Here is a 25,919-nt window from a genome sequence, read left to right on the forward strand (position 1 = left end):
GTGGTGGATGACCAAAGAATTCTTTCCCTGGTGAAGAAAACACCCTTCACAACAGTTGGCCAGATCAAGAACACTCTCCAGGAGGTATTTGTATGTGTGTCAAAGTCAACAATCAAGAGAAGACTTCACCAGAGTGAATACAGAGGGTTCACCACAAGATGTAAACCATTGGTGAGCCTCAAAAACTGGAAGTCCAGGTTAGAGTTTGCCAAACGACATCTAAAAAAGCCTTCACAGTTCTGGAACAACATCCTATGGACAGATGAGACCAGAGTGATAGGAAGAGAAGAGTATGGAGAAGGAAAGGAACTGCTCATGATCCTAAGCATACCACTTCATCAGTAAAGCATGGTGGTGGTAGTGTCATGGCGTGGGCATGTATGGCTGCCAATGGAACTGGTTCTCTTGTATTTATTGATGATGTGACTGCTGACAAGAGCAGCAGGATGAATTCTGAAGTGTTTTGGGCAATATTATCTGCTCATATTCAGCCAAATGCTTCAGAACTCATTGGACGGCGCTTCAATCACCTGACCTGAATCCAATTGAGCATGCATTTCACTTGCTGAAGACAAACTGAAGGGAAAATGCCCCAAGAACAAGTAGGAACTGAAGACAGTTGCAGTAGAGGCCTGCCAGAGCATCACCAGGGAGGAAACCCAGCGTCTGGTGATGTCTATGCGTTCCAGACTTCAGGCTGTAATTGACTGCAAGGGATTTGCAACCAAGTATTAAAAAGTGAAAGTTTGATTTATGATTATAATTCTGTCCCATTACTTTTGCTCCCTTAACAAGTGGGAGGCACATATGCAAACTGTTGTAATTCCTACACAGTTCACCTGATTTGGATGCAAATACCCTCAAATTAAAGCTGACGGTCTGCAGTTAAAACACATCTTGTTCGTTTCATTTCAAATCCATTGTGGTGGTGTATAGAGCCAAAAATATTAGAATTGTGTCGATGTCCCAATATTTATGGACCTGACTGTAACTGTAAAGACTTCTCCATCAGCATGAATGATGTCTACCTCAAGACTATAAAATAAGTTCCATGTGTTCCTGTGTGACGTGTGCATCCATTCAACATATGTACATTATTCAATGATCTTGTAAGCACTGGTGATAAAGCAGCATATTTCAGTTCCATAGTAACGTACATTTCTATAATGTGAATTAATGACTAGCTCAAAGCATTATCAGAGCAGGAAAGCTATAATTTTCTTCAGGCTGGAAAATATGAACATGCTACAATTTAAGAAATTGCAAATAATGTAGCATCTGCTTTTACAGTCCCTGCCACAATACTGTATAATGTAAATGTATCATTTACCAGATAATATATACTTTATGCATAGAATATAATTCCATTAGAAATGTATGGATATTTTAGAAATGTATGGATATTTTAGAGTACAAGTGATGATCGCCACATTAGTTGAAGCTTTTCCATGTGTTTCTGTCCTTAAAGGGGTCTTAAGAAATGACTGTGTTATTTAACAAATATGCTCATGTAGGTGGTAACTCATATACATCTTCCTTATAACTTTTATTTCCTCAATATGGACTCTCCTGACCCATTTTCACCATGTAAACCAATAACTCTGGTTTCTTTACATCCTACATGCAGCACTTCCTGTTGCTGTATCCAACCAAACCCATGATGCTCTTCTCCTTTCTCTGCCACATTTCCAGCTCTGCCCTTAACAACACAAAGCTAGTTTATAGCTCCTCCCCCTCAGCTAGTTACAAAACACCCCCTATCACTGCCCCTAACAACACCCAGCTAGTTTATAACTCCTCCCACCCAGATAGTTACATAGACACTCCCCTATTACTGCCCCTAATAACACCCAGCTAGTTTATAGCTCCTCCCACTGATATTTACATAGACACTACCCTATCACTGCCCCTAATAACACCCAGCTAGTTTATAGCGCCTCCCACCCAGATAATTACATAGACACTACCCTATCACTGCTCCTAACAACACCTAGCTAGTTTATAGCTCCTCCCACCCAGATAGTTACATAGACACTCCTCTATCACTGCTCCTAATAACACCTAGCTAGTTTATTGCTCCTCCCACCGATAGTTACATAGACACTACCCTATCACTGCCCCTAATAACACCCAGCTAGTTTATTGCTCCTCCCACCGATAGTTACATAGACACTACCCTATCACTGCCCCTAATAACACCCAGCTAGTTTATAGCTCCTCCCACCGACATAATTACATAGACGTTACCCTATCACTGCCCCTAACAACACCCAGCTAGTTTAAAGCTCCTCCCACCCAGATAGTTACATAGACGCTAAGAAAGATCTGCTTGGACATGGTCATGTGACCACAGCCCAGAACTGAAGACAGGAAGGATAAAGGTAAAAGAAATACATTACAAATTTACAGCTACCTGAATAAATGATTATTTTATAGAATGCTTATATACATTCTATATCTACTAACATACCATCTTTATCTGCAGTAAATAGTCAGAAGCTTCACACATTGGACTGGATGATGAAGATGAGTGAATAGATTCTAAAATTTGAAAAATTAACCTGAATTTTTCCAAAACATCTGATTCTAACAGAAAGCGTGAGAGAGTAGAGTGAGAGAGAAAGAGAGGCAGAGGGAGAGCATAAGAAAGCGTAAAGGCCCCTATATATACATTAGTGTAACAGTGGGTTTGGCCGACAGTCTAAAGTGTGTGAGGAGCTCCCGATTCTCCTCGGATAGATAATGTCAGGGGAGAGAAGGATCAGGTGAAGTGAATACTTTCAGCAGACCCTTTTGTTCTTCTGAGAGATAAGCCTCTGGCAGACAGCTCTGACAGCAGCTTTCTCCCCTCTCCCCATTGAATACACATTCAGTTGAACTAGGCATGTATGAGTATGGTGGAGTCAGGAGGGAGAGAATGACAGAATGTATAACACTCTGAGGTCTCCTAGGATTCTATCCTTTCAAGCTCTTTAATGCCAAGACAACATTAGTAATGTCAAATTGGCAGTGACCTATATGGCTATGGATAAACGGAGGGTAGACGGTGGTAGTAAGCAACCTGTTTAAAAAGACACAACACTATTGAATTGTTTTAAATTTAAATAAAAATTCCTCAAAAATGATCCCTGTTTGGTGGAACATGCCTTCTTATCTGTCTTCTGAACTGTAAAATAGTGGTCGCCAGTTTGTGCAATTGATGTGGGAAAAATCCCCAAACATTTAAATTCATTCAAGGTTAGAATTGATTCACTTGATTCACAATTGATTCCTAGTAGCATAGTAAAAAAATTCATGGATGCCTTGTAAGTTGGCTGCCCATCCTATGTTTGGTATTATCTGGCACTTATGTCCACTTGTCAGGCCAGTATAGGATGTCCATTATTATGTGTCTATATGCTAACCTGGAGGATACAACTGATACCATATGTTCATATGGATCCCATGTAAATGTATGGCTCTGTTTATGAAGAAGATTCATCCATAGACTGTCCTCTGTGAACAAGCATGTGTATTAGGGGGTACTATTTATAATATCTGAGTCATGTCTCAAGGTTTATTTAAAGGTTTGAACATTGACTTATAGAATAGCTGCCTTACATTAGAGGCGGAGCTTTTTAAGATCTCATTTTCATCCTTTTCTTCCCAGAATTTCAGAGAAGTATGTATGGCCTATAAGTCTCAACATGCTGACTAAGGCGCTCTCTCCCGAAGGAGAGATAGTACCCCCCAAATCCTGACTTAGGCCTCTCACCCAGTTAAGCCAGTACTCTCTGCTCCGCACTGATGAGGGGCAATCACCCCGAAACAGCTGTCTGCAGATGAGATGCTGGCTTATTTAATATCCGAGTCATGTCTCAAGGCCTATTTAAGGTCGAACATTGATCTATAGGATAGCTGCCTTACATCTGGTGGCATCAGAGGCAGGGCTTGTTAAGAGCTCATTTGCATCCCTTTCTTCCAAGCATGTGTAAACACATACATATGACCTGTGACCATGAGATTTCAGCTCACAAATTCTCCCTTGCCTACATAAACTTATCAACTTGTCCAGCTTACATGGCATAAAATTTAGTGCATGAAATGAAACTACGACAGTGTCATAAAGGAGGCAGTAGGGATGCCATAGCAGAAATTAGAATGTAGCCCCAACTGTTGCTGCTTCATGCCATCACTGGAACATTTCCCTCTACCCATTTGCCCATCTCTTGCTTGCATGTAATTGCTATGATTGTGGAGCCTAGAGATGAACAAAGTTATAAAAAATTTAATTCAGCTGCTTCGCCAAATTTCACAAAGAAATTGATTTGTGACAAATTACTTTGTCACAAATCACATTCCTTTGTATGTAGCGGGCGCAATGAGGGGGAACAGCTATTGCACCGCCCCCCCGTTTATCGCATCTGAAATTAAAATTTCGGCAAGGAAATTCGGCTTTGCAGCAATCAAATTTTTCCTGAAATTCGGATCAAAGTTAATCGGATACTTTGATTTGCTCAGCACTAGTGGAGCCCAGATGTAATGGGCTAATTTGTTGTGCTTTGTTAAAATGAAGTAATATTGAAAGGAAATACAGAAAAGGTGACAACTGAACAAGGTTACACATGTTCTGGTATAATTGATGGAGTAATCATGTATATGCACACTGTCTTATATATAGAAATCAAATCATCATGCTAAGGATATCAAAAGTATAAAAAGAAAAATAATAAACACAACTTACAAGGATATCCAAACTCCTTCTGTGTTTTCTGCTCATTAGTTCGGGGTGAAAGAGGAAAAATCGGGCCTTAAAAGGAAAAAAAGAAAAAAAAAACAAGCAAAAGGAAACAAAAATCATGTGAATGAAATAAAAAAGAATTCAAATAATGAAAATCAAATTAAACGCAAATAAATATGAGGTGTAAAGTCACATGTCGGGTAAAGAAATCTATTTTCTTTCAAAACTAACAACATTTTTTTTTTTATTAAAATACTTAAATATTAAAACATTTTTTTTATTGAGTTAGGACTTTATTGGCTTTATCCACATATGGAAACCACTTTAATTTATTTTTGCCTTTCACAAATGCTCAGTCAATCCGAATCCTAAGTAATTACTAAAAGACAAGTGAGCATGGAGTTCTTTTTTTGAGTCTTGATATAAAATCTCTCCTGTGGATTCCCATTTGCTTCACCATAGCCATTCATACAGGTACGTGTTAACTCTTTAAATGCCAACATTATTTCATGCTCTTAAATTCAAAGCAGCAAGTAATCATAGGCACATAAACAAGCAAATAGAAACCAGTAGAAGAGGCAAATAGAAACTAATTTATAGGCTACATCAGCAAATCATGTGCTTAGTGGAAATATAAAGGGACATTTATCAAAACTGCTGTAAAGGAAAACTTGCTTAACAACCAATCCGATTCCACCATTCATTTTCCTAAGGAGATCTGAAAAATTAAAGTGGGCATCTGATTGGTTGCTTTTGGATTGGGGGGGGGGGGGGGGTTCTTTTCACCCGTTTTGATAAATCTGCCTCTAGTTTATTAACTTTAACTAATTCTCAAAAACTGCATGGTAGAAATATCCAGTGAATGTGTTCAATGAACTCTGCAATATGACTGGTATAATATGAGCTCCATTCAGAGGCACACTGGCAAGACTCATTTCATGAACAAGGCATACGTTGGTTATTTTCTAAACTGCTCTAAAAATGAAACATGAACTTGTATTGGCTATAAAGGGTTAAAGACCTCTTTTCCTGTTTAATGCCCGAGACCAAAAATGATCATCTCTGCAAACGTTGGAGCCTATTTATTTAATCGAAAGTGAATTATTTAAGAGGATATGGACCAATTATCGGAAACAAACTGTGCCTTCTGGTGAAATGCCTTCACCAGTCAACTCTGCGTTTCTGAACTACATTCTTTCAAGATTTTTTGGAGTCCATATCAACAATACTTTTCCCTCATTCATCAGTTGATTGGTGGAACCTTTACAAAGGTGCAATTATCTGGAACGACTGCTCCTAAGTCTACTTCTTCCCAATAATTGATCCCATCATCAGCCCAGAGAAGGGGCCTTAGTACAGCACCTTCCCACGATAAGATGATTGTGAGGTATGATGCTTTAGGGGAGAAGATATTACAAGATTCTTAGAGTAGTGTATGTGTGAATGGGCACTCATACATTAGAAATTACATAAGAACAATAAAAAGCTATCAGCTCCTTTAAGATCCAGTTGTGTCGTCCGGGCTTGTGTACCTCTAGCCACTGATGAAGGAGTAAGCAGAAACTCCTAAACACTTTTGGCGTGCTTTATACACTTGAAAATTCGACATAGAAGCCGTGAACATTATGGGGAATATCCATTGATGTGGTACATAACCCTATTATGAAAAACTAGTGAAGCGCTTCACAGAAAAACACAGAGAAGATAGAGGTCCACAAGCCCAGACGACACAACTGGATCTTGAAGGAGCTGATAGTCAGCTGATCCTCACCACAAGTGTCTGAAAGATCCGGGACACGTGGGTCGCCAAGCGCACCCAGACGATACTTGGCAATCTACAGCCCAGCCAGCGGAGATATCGGGACTGCCGCATACAATCAGCGTGGCACATTACTTCACAACAGATTGGGATATACGAGTTGTGGAACTTTCACAGCAACTAATCTACGTAAGAAACTACTAACTTCTCTTCTCAGATATCTATACCACACAAAGGGAGGTAAGCTTACCAACCTAATCACCACGTGGGACGTTACAGATGGATGTAGACCTCACAACAGTGAGTACAACATATACAACAGAATAGAGCATTAGGAATAACCCCTATCAATAAGTGTTATAGAGGCTTATTGAGAACATTTGAACAAGTAATTAAACAAAACTGTCACAATAGAGCATTTGGATTAATAATTTAAGCAAAACTGTTACAACACAATAGAGATGTTTTTGGAATATATTATTATATGAATCACCATTTTTTTGGAATATACTATAACATCCTCTCTATTGTACCATGGACAACAAGTAATTGCCATATTGTTCCATATTATTTTTCATTGTTTGATGGACACAAAATGATTATTCTAGAATAACTGGCAATTCCAATTACCTGGATACCATAGCAGTTGCTTCCTACAGAGCATAGCGACGCTACCCTCCACTTTTTATTTTAATATATTAATATATTGTCGATCCAGAGATCTCTGATATATTGTTCTGATATATTGTTTAGTATATGCTAGCTAACTTGCTGATCTCATACACTGCCCAAATAGTTGATTGATACCATCACATTATACCATCCGAGGTTGCCCAATACTAGGGTATACAAGCTAATTCAAGGGCAGTGTATTAGATCACCGTCAATCTATTGTCACAAGCTTAACGACTAGTGAATATTTTTATTACATTTTATCTAGTATTGATTATTGTATTCAGCATCAAATAAATTGTCTTTTTATTGTTCTTATGTGATTCCTAATGTATGAGTGCCCATTCACACATACACTACTCTAAGAATATATTCAATGTGACCAGGGTGCATCATTAGTTTGGAGCACCATTACATCACCAGGAAAAGGAGAGCCGTCCTTTAAAATCTATATACTCGGAAGATATCACAAGATGCCTTTAGAAATCACAGATTTTCTGGATCTGCTGCACTTGCAAAAAGATTCGGATCTCAAGCAGAGAAACCACTTTTATTAGATATACAGGTATATCTACCCTTAACTTTCTGTTAAAGGGAATCTGTCACCAAAAACCTCCCTATCTAACTATTTGCATACACATATACACACACACATACACACTGTGTGCCGTCTGCATTTCATTTGCGCACCCATTGTTTATAATGGGTCCATGGTCCGCATTTTGCAGACATAGGGGGTAATTTACTATCAGATATATGCCGGTTTTCTGGTGTATATTTGTTGAAGATTGTGGTTCAAAGGTTATTTGCACCCCAATCTCCAACCCACGCCCGTCTCATTTATCATTTTCTACATGTGTTTTAGGCATAGAAAATTTTCTAAATGTAAGCGAGCAAGGAAACTGGCATAGATTTAGACCGGCAGTGGATGCGCCGAAGTTATATAGAGGCAAGTTCATCTACATACTGTAACTTCGGCGGATCCACTGTCAGTGCAGGGGTCATTAAGATTGGCGTCTAAAACACTGGTCTTAATAAATTACCCGCAAAATCTTTTTGCACAATGGACATAAGGATGCGGAAGGATAGGTCTTTAGTGTTCAAACCCAGGCTCCCATCTGGGTTTGACATTGGCCTCATGCACACGAACATTTTTCTTTTTTTTCGTTTACGTTCCATTTTTTGCGTTCTGTATACGGAACCATTCATTTCAATGGGTCCGCAAAAAAAACCTGAATATACTCTGTATGCATTCCATTTCCGTATTTCCGTTTTTCCGTTCCATTCAAAGATAGAACATCTCCTATTGTTGTCCGCATAACGGACAAGGATAGTACTGTCCTATTAGGGGCCAGATGTTCCGTTCTGCAAAAAACAGAATGCACACGGATGTCATACGTATTTTTTGCTGATCCTTTTTTTGTGGACCGCAAAATACTGAAACAGCCATACGGTCGTGTGCAATAGGCCATACATCAATGTTCATTGTGAGATTTCTGATTCAGGAATGAAGTACAGAGCTGTATTGATGTCTAATGCACAGGCAGATCAGAAGGAGAGAAGAAGGACGCATGTGATCATATATAATATAGTTATTCCACACTCTTAGGTCAACCGCTGTCATTAGTAGCTGTCACCTGAGATGGCTTCATCTCTAGCTGAGCAATACCTTTAGAAATGGTTGAATAGAGCAGGAAAGATGATGTCTACAAAGCTCTTGAATAGTTACAAAACATGATAGTAAAATATAATCAAGCCATTTCAAAGTGATTGTAGCCACCAAGGTTCAGTCACTCAAGTGCATTTAGAGATACATTTTGTGTTTGGTTTTAGCTAAAGGTCCAGTTGAAATCTATTTTGGGATATTAATATGATATTTCATGCACAGAAGTGTCTCTCATTACTGTGATAATCACAGAAGATCTATCTCATCTAAGTCGAGCCATGATTATACTGTTATTAAATGTGCCAGTGTCTTTACTGCGGCTGTGAAAATATATGTTTAATCATCAAGGCACTACATACTGTGGGCACATCCATAATTAATGCACACCTAATAATTATATGATAATTACAACGGGGAAGCGCCTTAATCATATACCATATACAGATGTAGGAGGGCTAGGATCATCTCTGGGTTACAATATTGAGATTCATGACTAATTCTTTGTGCACCTTTTATCAAATTCATGAACAAGTATGGAGAAGGACGTCCCTTAGTTGCTAAACCTGCAGAAATATGACAAACCGGAAAGATAATCGGCTCCCGGTAATTATATAAAAAGGTGGCAGCTGCTCTTCATGTGATAACACAGTTAGGGAACATGGTGCCACATTGCACTCAGCACTAGCTAATGGGGTCCATCAAATGAGTAATAGTCATTAAAGGGGTCGGTCACTTTTTGGCAACTTGTGGCCAATGTATATGTAAGATGACTATATGGACACTTACTAATATAGCCTTGGTTGATATTCTGCGCCATTTGCTATATTTCATAAGCCATGTCCCCTTGTTCACCACCCTTGTCTTCTGTGCTGTCAACATAGAGGTCCCGCCCATACGATGGCTGCTAATGGAGGGTCATGTGACCAGGGAGATCATCTCCATGTCTCCTCCATTCAAACACACTGTATCTGCATCCCAACAGCACGAGTGCAGACAGCAGGAGAAGACATCACATGGAGGTGATTTGCCTTGTCACATGACCTCCCATTTTATGGACAAGACTTCCAAGTGCACAGCACAAAAGACTTGGCAAACAAGAAGGCATACTTCATGAAATGTAGAAAATGGTGCAGAATTTCAACAAAGAGTGTCATATAGACATCTCACATACACATTGGTTAACAGTAGCCAGAAAGTGGCCAACCTGTTTAAGATTGTGTACAATATACCTGACAAATTATCCCTACTTTTAAAGTACCTATTTTTACAAAATTGACTATGCAAGAAGACTCCAGTAAGTATGAAGCTCTTTGATGACCTCCAAGACAGCTCTCAGATGGGTTGTCACCTAGCTTTACCAGACTCCAGGGTGGTGAAATGTTGGCAACACAAAAGAATGTACTGTAGAATACTGGATCACAGGGTGAAAGAGCCTGTTATTCCATGCATTTCCCATGGCTTTGTATGTAGTACTTCCCTCACATTTGCCCCCTCTTTCTCTTTTTGAGCAGAAATGTATAACTACATCAATAGGCAGGCCTACAGCTGGAGTCTGACAAAGCAGTATAAAAATCCTTAGGCCAGATTTACTGACAAATTGAAAGTCACCAAGACACAGATAACAATAAGAAATTCTTGAACAGAAATTATTACAACTTATTATAACTTTTGATAAAATTTGTATAGCAAAACTTTTTTAAAAAACTTTTTTAAAACTTTTTCAAAACTAACTATTCTCTATAATAACGTTTTTAATTCATTTATAAGTATATGTACTGGTAAATATTTATGGAATGTTCTCTATATACGGTGTAGATATGCAGACATTTAACTGTTTAGACGTTTTAGCAGTCACAACATATATCCAAAAAAACCGCTAAGGAATCGCAAGGAGATTTATTTTATTTTTATCTTAGTAATTATATGATACCATCGACTTAAAGATGTAGATACATATCATCGACGGCTGAAAAGAATGGAACTTTATAACAAAGACAACTATGCCGCTTTTTTATACAAGTAATGAAAACATTTCTCCGATAGGATAATTATCCCCATAGGACTTCCGGAACCAAGTACGAACCAGGTTTTGCAAAAGTCCTTTTGTGGAGTATAAAAGAAAGGTCTTTTGGGGCGGTCAGATAGCCACTGAGGAAGGGGATACTCTAGCCCCGAAACGCGTTTGGTCTGACCCCCCAAGTTCAACTTCTTGTGAGTGCACCACATCGACCCCAAATCAGGAACAAGTTTGTACCGTTTCTATAAAGATAAGTCGGTCTGAAACTTTCGCCCGGAAGGCTGTGATACTGCAACCGCACCCAAACAAGCGGAACCACGTGCAGCAAGTCGAACAAGGTAACAGGTGACCCAGATTATTTATTCACTGTGGGATTCACCTGACCGTAACGAAAAATCTGGGAACAAAGTTTCGAGAGACGGCCGAAGTTTCTTCTACACGAGAGAAATCTTCTAATATCGGTAAGACTGTTCCGAAATACATTTTTATTCTATTGTCGGATCCCTTCCTGACTGAAAGCGGGACGCCGCTAAGTCAGCTACGGAGTAAGTCAATACTTACAATCTCTGCACTTTTGGCCACATTAAGGCCAGTTATTTATTCTTAACTAACATAGTTCACTTGGACTCCCATGACCATTCCGGGGCAGTGAATTTTTATGTCGGGTTGATTATCACATCACCATCTAATCGCGGCTTAAGTTATATATCTACGAACTATTGTCTGCACTGAATTTATACTAATTTATACTGATACCAGATTGCTGCTTTGTTACTAAGTTTCATCTTCCATTTGTGTTTGAGGCGTGGATATCAGTCACGGGCGGTACCTTACCATCCAGTGACTGGTCTATACATTAACCACAAATATATAGTGCTTTTTACATGGATTTTTATATGAACCTTTTATGAATTATTGTTGTAGTGTGCAAACCTTATATTTCCCAACGGTTTTGCATTTATATATCTGATACCTCAATTACCGCTAAACCCACTTGTCCTTTTACTTAATAAATTTTTGGTCACCACATATCCTTAGGTGTGCCCAGTCATTTCCTTTTCAAATTCTTTCTTTGCAAACAGCAGGGTGACGCTGTTAGACTGAGAGCACCCTTCTTTGATGTATCAACCTCCCTGTGCATCCGACTAACACTATTTTATCAGAAATTATTACATGACAAAAGAGGGCAGTGTTTGGATTGAATGGATTTGGGACATAAAAATATAACTATTCTTGTAATCATCATAGTTATAATTATCTTTTACTATACTATTATTTTTTATTATAAGCAGAGATGAGCCAATTTCTTAAAATTAGTTTTGGGTTTGATTAGACCAAATCGACCTTGTGATTTGAATCTACACGAAACGAAAGTATCTTGAATGCCTGGAAAACTCTTTCTTCATCCCTCCTTCTCTCTCCCTCCCTTACTCCCTCTCTCTCCCTCCCTCCCTTACTCTCTCACTCGCTTACTCTCTCTCTCTTTCTTACTCTCTCCCTACCTTACTCTCTCCCTCCCTTACTCCCTCTCTCTCCCTCCCTTGCTCCCTCTCTCTCCCTCCCTTACTCTCTCTCTCCCTTCCTCCCTTACTCTCTCCCTCCCTTACTCCCTCTCTCTCCCTCCCTTGCTCCCTCTCTCTCCCTCCCTTACTCTCTCTCTCCCTTCCTCCCTTACTCTCTCCCTCCCTTATTCTCTCTCTCCCTCCCTACCTTACACTCTCCCTCACTTACTCTCTCTCTTTCTTACTCTCTCTCCCTCCCTTTCTCTCCCTTACTCCCTCTCTTTCCCTCCCTTACTCTCTCACTCCCTTACTCTCTCTCTTTCTTACTCTCCCTCCCTACCTTACTCTCTCCCTCCCTTACTCCCTCTCTCTCCCTCCCTTACTCCCTCTCTCTCCCTCCCTCCCTTACTCTCTTTCTCTCCCTTCCTCCCTTACTCTCTCCCTCCCTTACACTCTCTCTCCCTCCCTACCTTACTCTCTTCCTCGCTTACTCTCTCTCTTTCTTACTCTCTCTCTCTCTCTCCCTTACTCTCTCAGTCCCTTACTCTCTCTCTCTCTTACTTACTCTTCTTCCCACTCTTTACTACCAAGACACTCAGAAAAATTTGACTGAATTGAATCTCAAGAAATTCTGATTCGAATGTCTGAATTTTTGAGTAATTGGGTTGAATTTTGATTTTAAAGAATCAATTTGTTCATCTCTAATTATAAGTAAAATTATTTTTTTTCCAGGTCAGACAAAACTTTACCTAATTGTAAATCTGTCAGCAAAGTCATCTTTGGTCACAAGAAAACATAAAATGTATCTTTCTTTTCCTGCAATGCTATAGCATAGAACTCTGCTAACAGTCCGCACTGTAATGTCATCTGATTGCACAGAGTGATTTATAGCTTGTCAAATTACTGACAAACACCATGTACACTTCATTTGTAATAATTTATCAAATGCTAATGTTAAAAGAGAAAAAACAGATGTTCAAACATCAGTTGTCAAGTAATTTCCTAAATTTGGATGCAAAGTATCTGTTTTTAATACAAAAACATAAAGGTAAGACTAAAGAGCATCTGATGTGTGAACAAGGAGAATGCTTTGTGATGAAGACTGAAATGATCAAATGGAATATAAGAGGGATTGTCTGTCATTCTCACATGTCTCATATCCAGCGCATATATGAATCAAAGTGTATTTCAGTGATTTGGGGAATAGCAGTTAGCATGCAGCATGTGGGGGCTGTGTTACATTTTGCATTGAAGTCCAGGTACTTCAAGTTACCGCTGAATATTCAGAACTGCCAACAACTGGAAATCCACATATAGCTTCTGAGTAACTGGTTGGAGAATTATCTATCTATCTATCTATCTATCTATCTATCTATCTATCTATCTATCATTAATTATCTTTCTATCTATCTATCATTATCTATCTATCTATCTATTGATCCATCTCATATCTATCTATCTATCTATCTATCTATCTATCTATCTATCTATCAGGCAATTCTGATCATTCATTATATGAATGACCAATTATTTATCAAGTTCCAAGATTTTCCAGATATTTCAAAATTAATACAAAAAAATACTAAATGAAAATGTATCAGGCTACTTTCACACTAGCGGCAAGAAACTCCAGCAAGCTGTTCCGGTGGGTAAACAGCCTGTCGGTTCCGTGCTACCACTTGAGCACACGTGCCCCGGTCTACCGCTCCGGCCCCATTGACTATAATGGGGGCGGGGTGGAGTTCCGGCGGTAGCACGGCAAACATGCCGAGAGGCGGCAGGAATAAAACTATGACATTATAGTCAATGGGGCCGGAGCGGTAGTCCGGGGGCACGCATGCACTAGCGGCAGCACGGATCTGACAGGCTGGTCACCCGCCGGAACAGCCTGCAGGAGTTCCTTGCCGCTAGTGTGAAAGCACCCTTAATCACATTAGTAGTGTTCATTAAAAAACAAAACATTTTCTCATGGAGACTAATGTCACATTTCAGTCTAGCTTATCTCAACAATATGGAAAATTCACTTGTTCCATAGCCATATACAATTTCCTGATTTACAGACTTGCATAAAGGGAATTGACATATGTTGCTTTGCCTAAGCTTTTAATTGATTAAAGAATAATTTGCCATTGAGTCACTGAACATAAGTTTTGATAGGCTGCCATAACTCTGAAAGGTACAGCAATTATCATTAAACTGGGATAGGGAAAGAAGAAAAATTGCTATATACTTCTATAGTATTCTATAGGGAATTCAGCTATATACTTCTATAGTATTCTATAGGGAATTCAGCTATATGCTTCTATAATATTCCATAGGGAATTCAGCTATATGCTTCTTGTATAATGTTCTATAGGAAATTCAGCTATATGCTTCTTCTATGATACTCTATAGGGAATTCAGCTATATACTTCTGTAGGATTCTACTGAGAATACAGCTATGTGCTAATAAATTTGGCACATTCTATTAAGACTGGCTGATTTTAGAATATCTGACCCATTGGGCTTTACATTTTGTTGTTAATGGGGCATGCATAGCCATAGACGGTCAGGGTTCAAATGATGACCTCTGTACACTGAAAGCAACTAAAAAGGGAACAGAAGCACCCAAACTGGACAATGGAGCAATGGAAGAGGGTCAGACAAATCCCATTTTATTTTACATTATATGGATTACTTGTGTGTTGCTTATTTTGGGCAACGTTGGCACCAGGATGTATGGGAAGAAAACAGAGGCGGCTACTTTCACACTAGCGTTCGGGGTTCCGCTTGTGAGTTCCGTTTGAAGGCTCTCACAAGCGGCCCCGAACGTATCCGTAGAGCCCCAATGCATTCTGAGTGGATGCAGATCCGCTCAGAATGCATCAGGATGGCTCCGCTTGGCCTCCGTTCCGCTCAGCAGGCGGACATCCGAACGCAGCTTGCAGCTTGCAGCCTGGCCGTGTGGAGCCAAACGGATCCGTCCATTGTAAGTCAATGGGGACGGATCCGTTTGAAGTTGACACAATATGGTGCAATTTCAGACGGATCCGTCCCCCATTGACTTTCAATGTAAAGTCTGGACGGATCCGTCTGACTAACTTTCACACTTAGAATTTTTTCTGAACTATAATGCAGACGGATCCGTTCTGAACGGATCCCAACGTTTGCATTATAGGAGCGGATCCGTCTGTGCAGACACCAGACGGATCCGCTCTGAACGCAAGTGTGAAAGTAGCCGAAGTGTGATACTCTCTGCACTGTTCTGCATGGAAACCATGGGAGTCCTGGCATTTATGTGGATGTTACTTTGACAAGTACCACATACCTAAATATTTTTACAGAGCAATGTTATTCCCTAATGGCACTGGTATTCCCTAATGGGAGTGGCCTTTTTCAGCAGGATAATGTACCCTATCACACCACAAAACTTGTTCAAGAATGGTTCCAGGAACATGACAAGTTCAATGAGTTGAATTGACCTACAAATTTCCCAAATGCAAATCTGTGGGATACACTGAAAAAGAAAGTCTAGTATATGGAGGCCCACCTTGCAAATTAAAGGACTGAAATGATCTTCTGCTAACAACTTGGTACCAAATACAAAAGGACACCTTCAGAGGTCTTGTGGAGTCCATATCTTGACTGTTAAAACAGTTTTGGGGGCATGAAGGGTCCTACAAACTCTTGGTTTCAAAGGGGTTGTTTTTTTTTAATTTGCAACCTAACCTGGAATACCTGAAACCTATACTCACCTGCTTCTCACCACTCCATTCTGGCCCCCTGACTTCTGTCTCTCTTCACTGGTCTTCTGGTCTTCATCTGTCAATTTCTTCACAGACGGGGTCACATGTGCCTCTGAAGACAATAAATGACCTCTGTGGTGTTGAGCTCCAAAGTGGCAAGGAACCCTGCAGTCACTTGGCATTTGTGGACTCGTCTCCTCTGAGGCTAGCCATTGGCTGAAGCAGGTCATGTTTATCTTGTCCATGTGGTACTTGACAACTGGAGACTGCAAGTACAGTATAGGGAAGAGAGACAGGGAGCAAAAATGGAGTGGCGCGAGCAAGTGAATATGGATTTCTACACATGTCTTCCAGGCTGGGGTGTAAATTATCAAAAAAGGATCTTGCTGACCCCTTTAATGTTATGGCTAAGGTAATGGTGTATGTGTTTTTGGATCCCATTAAAGGACTGCAGTCTTGTTTTACGATGTTGGGTGCTTCCACCAACTACAGTATAGCTGCCTGGCTTACCATATATGACAATTGTTAAGATGATGAGCCTGTCTCAGAGCTTCTTCCTTGATTATGGCATTTACTATCTCTCTCGTCCAACTTGGGTCATCTAATAAATTTTGTTAAATAAGGAAATGTCCTGAGTCCCGATTGCTGGACCCGCTACTTTGTTTCTATAGTGGATTTGCTTCTCCTAGGGATCCGTGCACCGAGAACTGATTGCATTTATTTCTTTATCTAATAAATATCTTCTGTATTCTATAACTTGGAGAAATCTTTTTATACTATCATCCATGATTTAAGCTACTTAAAATGGCCTGTGCATGCATCTCTATTACTTCTATTTTTTATCTACAAGTGATGTTGAGATTGTACATAATACACTCTACATCCCTTGGTGATAATTTGCTGTATACAGACAAAACACAGTATATTGAACAGCCTATATCTGGAACCTGTTCTCTGAATTGAGATATAATGTTGGCTATGACTAGGACGCTGCCTATTATTACTTACTTGATTAGATCAGTGAGGACGATGATTACAGGAGAAAACCGAAATAAGGCACAAATCATTTCAGAATAATTGGAGTGATCAAGGAAAATGAGGAAGATAATCAAGACTACAACGGGCTTGTGTATGAGCCATTGCTACACTTCATAATGAAGATGTACATTAACAACAACAATTCAATATAATCAAAGCTGTCAACCTCCCCCGGGCGGCAGTAAATGGGCCAAAATGTTCAGGGAACCCCAGAGTGGGATTTTGCAGTTAATTTCCAAAGTCTCTGAATTCGTAGTTCCAAATTCATTCTCTGCATGACTGCAGCGCACAACTGGCCAAGGACTGTAAAATAGGATGAAAGCCGCATAAGCCGATATGTGATGTGGCAGCAGGCAGAAAACAAAACCTCTCAGTGTAAACTGCAAATTTACCTTGCTTGCAGAAAATGTCGATACATCACATTTCTGTCCAGGAGGAACAATTTCAGTGTGCTGTGTAAAGAGGGATTTAAAGCACCTCATAGAGAAAAGGAAGCTTCAGATATCTGGTGGCAATTTGTAGGTTCTTGGAAATTTTGTTTTAAAGGGATTACAGAATCTATGCCATGCCCTAATCATGCTGTAGTAGACAATCAGAGGCATTGGAAGGAATGAACCCTGCTTTTTAGAAGCTAGACTCCTCCAATTTCTTAAAGGGGTTCTGCACTTTTTTACTGATGATCTATCCTCAGGATAGATCATCAGCATCTTATCGGTGGGTTTGCGACACCCAGGACCCTTGCCAATCAGCTGTTTGAGAAGGTAGCAGTGCTCCAGGAGCACCGCAGCCTTCTCGCTGTTTACCGCAGGCCCAGTGACGTCATGACTAGTATCACTGCCTTGGACACGTTCATTTGAAAGGAGCTTAGCCATACCCAGGCCAGTAATACTAGTCGTGACATCACTGGGCCTGAGGGAAACAGAGAGAAGGCCATGGTGCTATGGGAGAGTCGCGGCCTTCTCAAAAAGCTGATTGCGGGGATTGCGGGTGTCTGACCCCCACCAATCAGATGCTGATGATCTATCCTGAGGATAGATGATCAGTAAAAAAGTGCAGTACCCCTTTAAAAATTAGATCGGCATGTAAGTGTTCCAAATGATCCTGTGGCTCTAGCCCCGTAATTATAAAGGTTTTGTGAATTCGATTGTATCCATTGTTAGTATTAGAGCTGAGTGAAGTTATCAAAAATTAGATTTGGCTGCTTCACCGAAGTTCACAAAGAAATTCTATTTGCTACAAATAACTTCATCACGAATCGCATTCCATTGTATGTAGCTGGCAGAATCACGGAGAATGTCGATCGTGACGACCTCTGTCATTGAACTCCTCAGATGCTGCGTTAATTGCTGAACGTGGTATCTGACATTTGAGGCCTTTCAGGGTTAATCAGTGGTAAAAAAAAAAATACGTACTTACCTCATCTATTTGCTAGCAGGAGAGGCCGTTGCGACCATCTTAATTGAAGAAACCATAAAATGTAAAAATACATCTTTAAAATAAAAGTTTACTTTGTCTTCATTTGTTATCATTAAAAGACACATAATAGTGCTAATAATATTCAGCAAAAGCAGAGGCCATGTCGTTCCCTATAATGTGGTGTATTCCAAGGTTCAGTGAGGGGTTTGGCCTTATTTTGCTTATTTTTTCATGATATAGAGGATTTGATTATTAGCGCTGCTTATAGAAGACACCAAGCTATCTAGTATAGTACAGTTTATGGAAGATGTTCATAAGTTACAAGAAGAACTGGGCACACTCGTCAGCTTGGACAGGATGTCTATCACAGGGACTCAGGCTGGATGATAAATCTGGTGCAGGTATGAACACTTTTGCCTTGATTGGCTTACTTTAGACAGAATTTTATGTTAGATTTATGGTGCAATTTTAGTGCAAAATGAAGCCTCTTAGGCCACATCCCTTTCCCATAAAACCACATCCCTTCCTGCTAAGCCCTACCAATTTTTTAGCCAGTAAAAAAGAATGTGAATCCCTAGTTATGCAAATTGTGCCAAAATTGTGCCACTTTGTGCAACGTTTTAGACAGATTCTAGGCACAGACATATTAGTATATCTGGGCATCTACTGGGTAAAATAGGCTCAATGTGGATACAATGTAAGGTTATGCATTTGGTTACTAATCATCTGCATACAACGTACAGTTGAAACCAGAAGTTTACATACACTATATAAAAAGACACATATGCATGTTTTTCTCAATATCTGACATAAAATCAGAATAAACCTTTCCTGTTTTTGGTTAATTAGGATTAACATAATTATTATTATTTGCCAAATGCCAGAATAATGAGAGAGAGAGAGAATGTTTTAAGGCATTTTATTACTTTCTGCAAAGTCAACAGTTTACATACATTTCATACCATTGCCCTTAAAGGGGTTATCCCATCATAATGATCACTGTTAAATCTGTTAATGATTTGACAGTGATCATTTTTGTAAATATACTTTATTAACAAATTCCCACCGATTAGGAGAAAATTCATCCCCACTTACCTCATTGTTGTGACTCGGTCTCCCCTGGTTACGACCACCGCTCTTCCGCAAAATCTCGATGGTCGCGCTTGCCCAGAAGACTTCTTCTTTTCTCCCGGCCGGGCCACTCGCTGTCCTGAACGCGCACGCTGCCGCGCATGCGCGACGGTGACTTCTTCCCGGCCAGAATAGTACAGAGATGCGAACGCGCACGCCGGCTCTGTACTATACTGGCCAGAAATAAGTCACATTGCGCATGCGCGGCAGCGTGCGCGTTCAGTCCAGCGCGCGGCCCGGCCGGGAGAAGACTTCAATCAAGATGAAGCCCGCCCCCAGCCAGAATCCAGGAAGTGAACGCGCGGTGGCAGCAGGTAAGTATAAAAACGCAAAGTGGGATAACCCCTTTAAACTGTATGACTTGGGTCAAACGTTTTGGATATCCTTCCACAGGCTTCTCACAATAGTTGTTCGGAATTTGGGCCCATTCCTCCTGACAAAACTGGTGTAACTAAGCCAAGCTTCTTCCTTTTTCCTCCAAACATATCAATGGTCATTATAGCCAAAAAGTTCAATTTTAGTTTCGTCAGACCACAGGACATGTCTCCAAAAATGTAGGTCTTTGTTCCTGTGTGCATTTGCAAACATTAATCTGGCTTTTATTATGTTTCTTTTTATAGAAGCAATGGCTTCTTCCTGGCAAAGTGGCCTTTCAGCCCATGTTGATAGAGTACTTGTTTGACTGTGGATATTGACACAATCTTGCCAGCTTCCGCCATCATCTTCACAAGGTATTTTGCTTTGTTCTTGGGTTGATATCCACATGTCGGACCAAAGCACGTTCATCTCTGGGACAGAGAACCCGTCTCCTTCCTGAGCGGTATGATGGCTGGACATTCCCATCTTGTTTGTACTTGTATATAATTGTTTGTGCAGATGAAGGAGGCACCTTCAGGTATCTTGAAATTGCACCCAAGGTTGAGCCAGACTTGTGCAAGTCCACAATTCTCTCCCTGATATCTTGGCTGATTTCTTTAGACTTTCCCATGATGCTACACAAAGAAGCAGTGTGTTTCAGGTGTGCATTTAAATACATCCACAGGTGTGTCTCTAATTAACTCAGATGTTGCCAACAAACCTAACAGAAGCTTCCAAACACATGCCATCATCATATGGGCAGTCCAGAATTGTTTAAAGGCATAGTAATCTTAGTGTATGTAAACTTTTGATATTGCAGAAAGTAGTAAAAATGCCTTAAAACATTCTCTCTCTCTCTCATTATTGCGGCATTTGGCAAATAATAATAATTATGTTAATCCTAATAGACCAAAAATAGGAAAGGTTTATTCTGATTGATGTCAGATATTGAGAAAAACATGCATATGTGTCTTTTTATATAGTGTATGTAAACTTCTGGTTTCAACTGTATATTCTGGGGAGTAACACTGGGATCATAGATTAAATAACAGCATTCAATGTCAATCAGCTGCTTCTAAGGCTAGAAGGATTATTATCATGTATTAAAGGAGGCAAAGTGGTTGTGAAGTTTCAGCTCAACATTAGAAGCTTGGGAAAGGCTCTCATGTTGAGCTGAAACGTTGCAACCACTTTGGGTGAATAAAAGCGATTTATTTTTTCATTTAGCTTTGATGGGTACTGTTCATTTTTATATTTCTAGATAAATAGATAGATGACATCTCACAGATTCCCTAATAGAACAAGGGCTGTCAGATAACAGAAAGAACATCAGTGTGACTAAATGTGACATTTGAGAAATAATACAGTGAGCATGAGACGAACACTACAGCTTTATGGGTAAAACAGTTCTCCAAACAGAAATCAATATCTTTATAGATTGTGGATTTATGTCGGAATGCACAGCCTAATAAAAGGGCATATTGATTTGTCGCAGTGATATTAATGAAGCACTGATGGATCCGCTAATCAGGAGCCCAAATTCAGTGATAATCCAATTAAAGCGTCCTTAAAATTGAGATTCTAAATTCCGCATTCAAGTGAACAGTACTTCCTCCTGTGTCTGAGGCACTGGTGTTGGGAAAATTTAAGCAATCCAGATCAATAAATAAGAATAAAGGAACGAGAAAACGAAAATGTCCTCTCAAGCTGGATTCTGATTCTATACAGTTATCATACAGGCATCATAAACATGCTGAGCCGTTAAGTAGACTGTGTGGGCACCAGCTATTCCAGGGTGTGGAGAAACCCCGGCTTTTTTATTTATTACTAGAAGAAAACATTCAGGGAGATTGTTTCAAATACATTTATTGAACAAGTAATTAGTGTATCGGAGTGTAGGGTCTACTTGTGAAGATTCATGTCTTAAGACTTCTCTGCCTGCACAGTGGGGGTAAACTGAGGAAGCCTGCTGCGTTTCAAAATGTTAATTATGGTTATTGCGCTATGGAATGTAAAATATTGTGGGCTATGTATCCTTCTATTATGAACTGGTGGTGTCACCGCACAACACTGCATCACATTTTTACGGGAACAAACTCAAGTGGCTGAGATTTCCCTTTAAGTGATCCAGAAAATGAGAGAGATTAAACCTAAGACCAAGGATAAAATCTATCTGTCTTTGTCTATCTATGTTATCTATGCTAGAGTAACATCTCTGGACATATTTAAAGGGGTTGTCCCATTACAGCCAAAAATCCTTTATCCACAGGATAAGTGTCTGATAGAAACTTGTAGGCCAAAAGCCCAGGAGAGGCATGTGTTAGAGTAGGTTCCGTCTGTTAAAAGCTACCTTGTCGCTGGTAGGTGGGCCTGACATATTTTTGATCAATAATACGTGCAAAGAGCTCACCCACCTATACAATAAAAAATGAAAATTAAACCAGCACCTCCATAATAATGTCGCTGGTAGATGGGCCCCAAATATTTTCTAACAATAATATGTGCAAGGAGCTTCTACTTTTTCTTACAATAAGTAAAGCAGCTATACACTTTACTTTCTTGTAATCTCTTGTAATCTATTCCTAGTGATCCCTTATATACCCCCTTCAGGAACCAAGTAAATACAAAATGCTGAACTTATTATATAAAAGTGACAAAACTAATGACAGCAGCAAGAAATAAAGAAGAGGAAAAAAATAAAGACAGAGAGAAAGCGAATCAACTTGTTAGTTTCAGACAGAGCTATAAAGCATGACAAATCAATCTTCTCAGTAGTGATGGATCATAGAGCAGGATTATACGTTTCTGACTTGAATATAGGAAACCATTAAAATATTACCATTAAAACCCAGACACTAAGAAACTGGAAACACCCTAGGGCTAAGCGTGCCAATATTCAGCTGGGTTTTTCATTACAGTATGATGTGTTACAGGGTTTTATGAAAGAATAATGGTAATGGGAACCTCTCTTTCTCTCATGTCATGTAAATGCATTCAAAGAAACAGGCAAATCTAGAAAATACATAATACATTTCCATAAATTGCCTCCCTTTACAGTATGTGTTTATGTTGCATCCTGCAATCACTGCAGGACACTTCTGGGGAAAAACAACTTGGCTCCCCAATGTGGAAGATCACAATAATTATACTGTATGGATATCAGCCTGTGATAATAGATGACAAATTATACAATGAAGAGGTAATGAGTCATCTGTAAGCCAAATTCTACTGGGTCTATGTGCATTGGCTTATACAGCACATTGTAGTTTTGCAATAAACTACCATTAAGTGCATTAGCTCTAGCTTTAAGTTAACCTTTGTACATCCAAAATTATGTGCTTATTAATTTCATGTTCTTCAATATATTTATTAATGATCTTGTAGAAGGTTTGCAGAGTAAAATATCATTTTCGCAGATGACACTAAACTGTGTAAAGTAATTAACACTGAAGAGGGCAGTATACTACTACAGAGGGATCTGGATAAATTGGAGGCTTGGGCAGAGAAGTGGCAGATGAGGTTTAACACTGACAAATGTAAGGTTATGCACATTGGAAGGAATAATGCAAGTCACCCATACATACTAAATGGTAAAACGCTCAGTAACACTGACATGGAAAAGGATCTAGGAATTTTAATAAGGGGAGGGGAGATCTAATTAATATGTATAAATATATCAGGGGTCAGTACAGAGATCTATCCCATCATCTATTTATCCCCAGGACTGTAACTGTGATGAGGGGACATCCTCTGCTTCTGGAGGAAAGAAGGTTTGTACACAAACATAGAAAAGGATTCTTTGCGGTAAGAGCAGTGAGACTATGGAACTCTCTGCCTGAGGAGGTGGTGATGGTGAGTACAATAAAGGAATTCAAGAGGGGCCTGGATGTATTTCTGGAGCGTAATAATATTACAGGTTATAGCTACTAGAGAGGGGTCGTTGATCCAGGGAGTTATTCTGATTGCCTGATTGGAGTCGGGAAGGAATTTTTTATTCCCCTAAAGTGGGGAAAATTGGCTTCTACCTCACAGGGTTTTTTTTTTTTTTGCCTTCCTCTGGATCAACTCGCAGGATGACAGGTCGAACTGGATGGACAAATGTCTTTTTTCGGCCTTATGTACTATGTTACTATGTATGTTACTATGTTATAGCTTTACAGTGGTTTGTATACTGTAGTTCTGATACTGAGCTCCAAATACTCTGCGTAGTAATAAAGCCAATAATAAAATTCTGTCAGCCTGCAGCTGCCACTAGAGGGAGCTTAGGGCCTTACTGAATACTGCTGTTCATAGAATACTATGCGGTAAGGTCCTAAGTTGCCCCTAGTGGCAGCAACAGGAAGCCAGAATGTTAGAATTCAACTCAGTGTCTAAAACGAAAAGGTGTCACGGATCAGTGGATGTGAACCCACTGTGCCACTGACTGGCTATGCTCTGGAGGGGCGTGTCTAAGCAACTACCTGGTTTTCACCACAGCCTCAGATGGTGAGGATGGACTTGAGCCAGTAGGGAAGTTGCCAGGGGCTACTCCAGAGCAACCACCAAGTCAGTGGCAGCTGGTCCATACAGACCAGAGGATACCTGGGTAGGTACCGCAAGTACAAGTGTAGTTAGGTGGCAGAGACGTTACCAGGAGCGACGATGCAGGACCGAAGGATAAGGCAGAGATGAAGTCAGACAGATAGAGGAACAGGGCAAGCGGCACTGGAACAGGTCAGGCAATCCGATTCGGCAACAGGAGAGACAAATCAAACAGGCAGGGATTAGACGATAAGAGAAGTCCAGAAACAAAGTACAAGTCAGGAGCACCAGTGGTTGTCAGGCTCTTTAGCAAAAGACAAGGACCTTAACACTGAGGCGTCTGGGAAAAGGGGTGAACCACTTAAATACCTGCAGGAGAGCCAGGGTTGGTGAGCGAGGTCACCTGACCTTACCCAGCCCGCCCAGGGAGTGATGCGTGCCGCCCCTAGAGCAGGGTAACAGACACCAGCCGAACTCAGGCTGTGTCCTGGATGAATAGAAGATGTGGAGCGGAATCCTCGGAAGCAATTTCACTTATACAAACGGATTGCAGCGGTAATCGGGGGAACATCGATGCACCGCAGCCGCTGTTACAAGAGGTTTATCTCTCTATCAGGGGTTCCAACTGAAGGATATATTAAGATATTAATCTTCACAGAAAGCACTACACAGTGTTAAAAGTTGGACATTCACTTTAGGTTTCTCTCTCAGAAAATCTAAAAGACTATACAAATCATCCAGATTATGCATAAAAGGTTCCAGAACAAGAACACTTTAAGAAGTTATGTGTACATCCAGGGCCGACGTCAGAACCCGGCATACCCGGGCAAGTGCCGGGGCCCACTGTAAGTTAGGGAGCCACTCGTTTCCGCGGCGCGGCTCCTTTAAAATTTTTCATACTGACTTGTGCAGTGCTGCTGCTTGCTGCCCTCTCGCGGTCTCTCCAGGCTGAGCTTCTGTGCGCGTACGCGCCGTGCAGCGCACAGAATGTCAGCCTCACAGCCTGGACTCGTCTCGGAGGACACAGGGGGCGGAGCTAATCAGCAGGCGCAGCTGCAGCCTGCAGAAGAAGATTCAGGACATCATAGCCGCCACGAGCGGAGCCCAAGAGGAAACCTGGAGGCTGGAGCAACAGCTGGAGTTGTTTTATTAGAATTCAGGTCAGGTGAACTACAGTCTACACAGTAATGTGGGGCTATATGTGTAAAACACCAAAATAAAGGAGCAAGCCAAACCAATAATTGAATAGAGGACAATTACCATGTATTGCAACTTGCTCAGTACAATAAACAGTGATGGCCAGTTCGCAGTGTTCGCCCGTGAACACATGCGATCTGCCATCTTAACTGACAAGTCCGGCGAGGCACAGGTAAGTCCTTACCTGTGCCTGTGCGC

General features: G+C 40.4%; 1 protein-coding gene across 2 annotated transcripts in view; it reads right to left on the reverse strand.

The window, feature by feature from the left end:
- Positions 1-25,919, reverse strand: part of UNC5C (unc-5 netrin receptor C) — a 386,735-nt gene that overhangs the window by 46,828 nt on the left and 313,988 nt on the right. The window contains exon 9 of one of the 2 annotated variants that reach the window (XM_040418176.1): positions 4,724-4,789. The exons of the other annotated variant lie outside the window; for it this stretch is intronic. Within the exon in view, the coding sequence (XP_040274110.1) occupies positions 4,724-4,789 (66 nt within the window). The remainder of the gene's footprint in view (positions 1-4,723; positions 4,790-25,919) is intronic. 2 annotated transcript variants of the gene reach the window in all.

This window comes from Bufo bufo, chromosome 2 (genome assembly GCF_905171765.1).
Source record: "Bufo bufo chromosome 2, aBufBuf1.1, whole genome shotgun sequence".
NCBI classification, from domain to species: domain Eukaryota; kingdom Metazoa; phylum Chordata; class Amphibia; order Anura; family Bufonidae; genus Bufo; species Bufo bufo.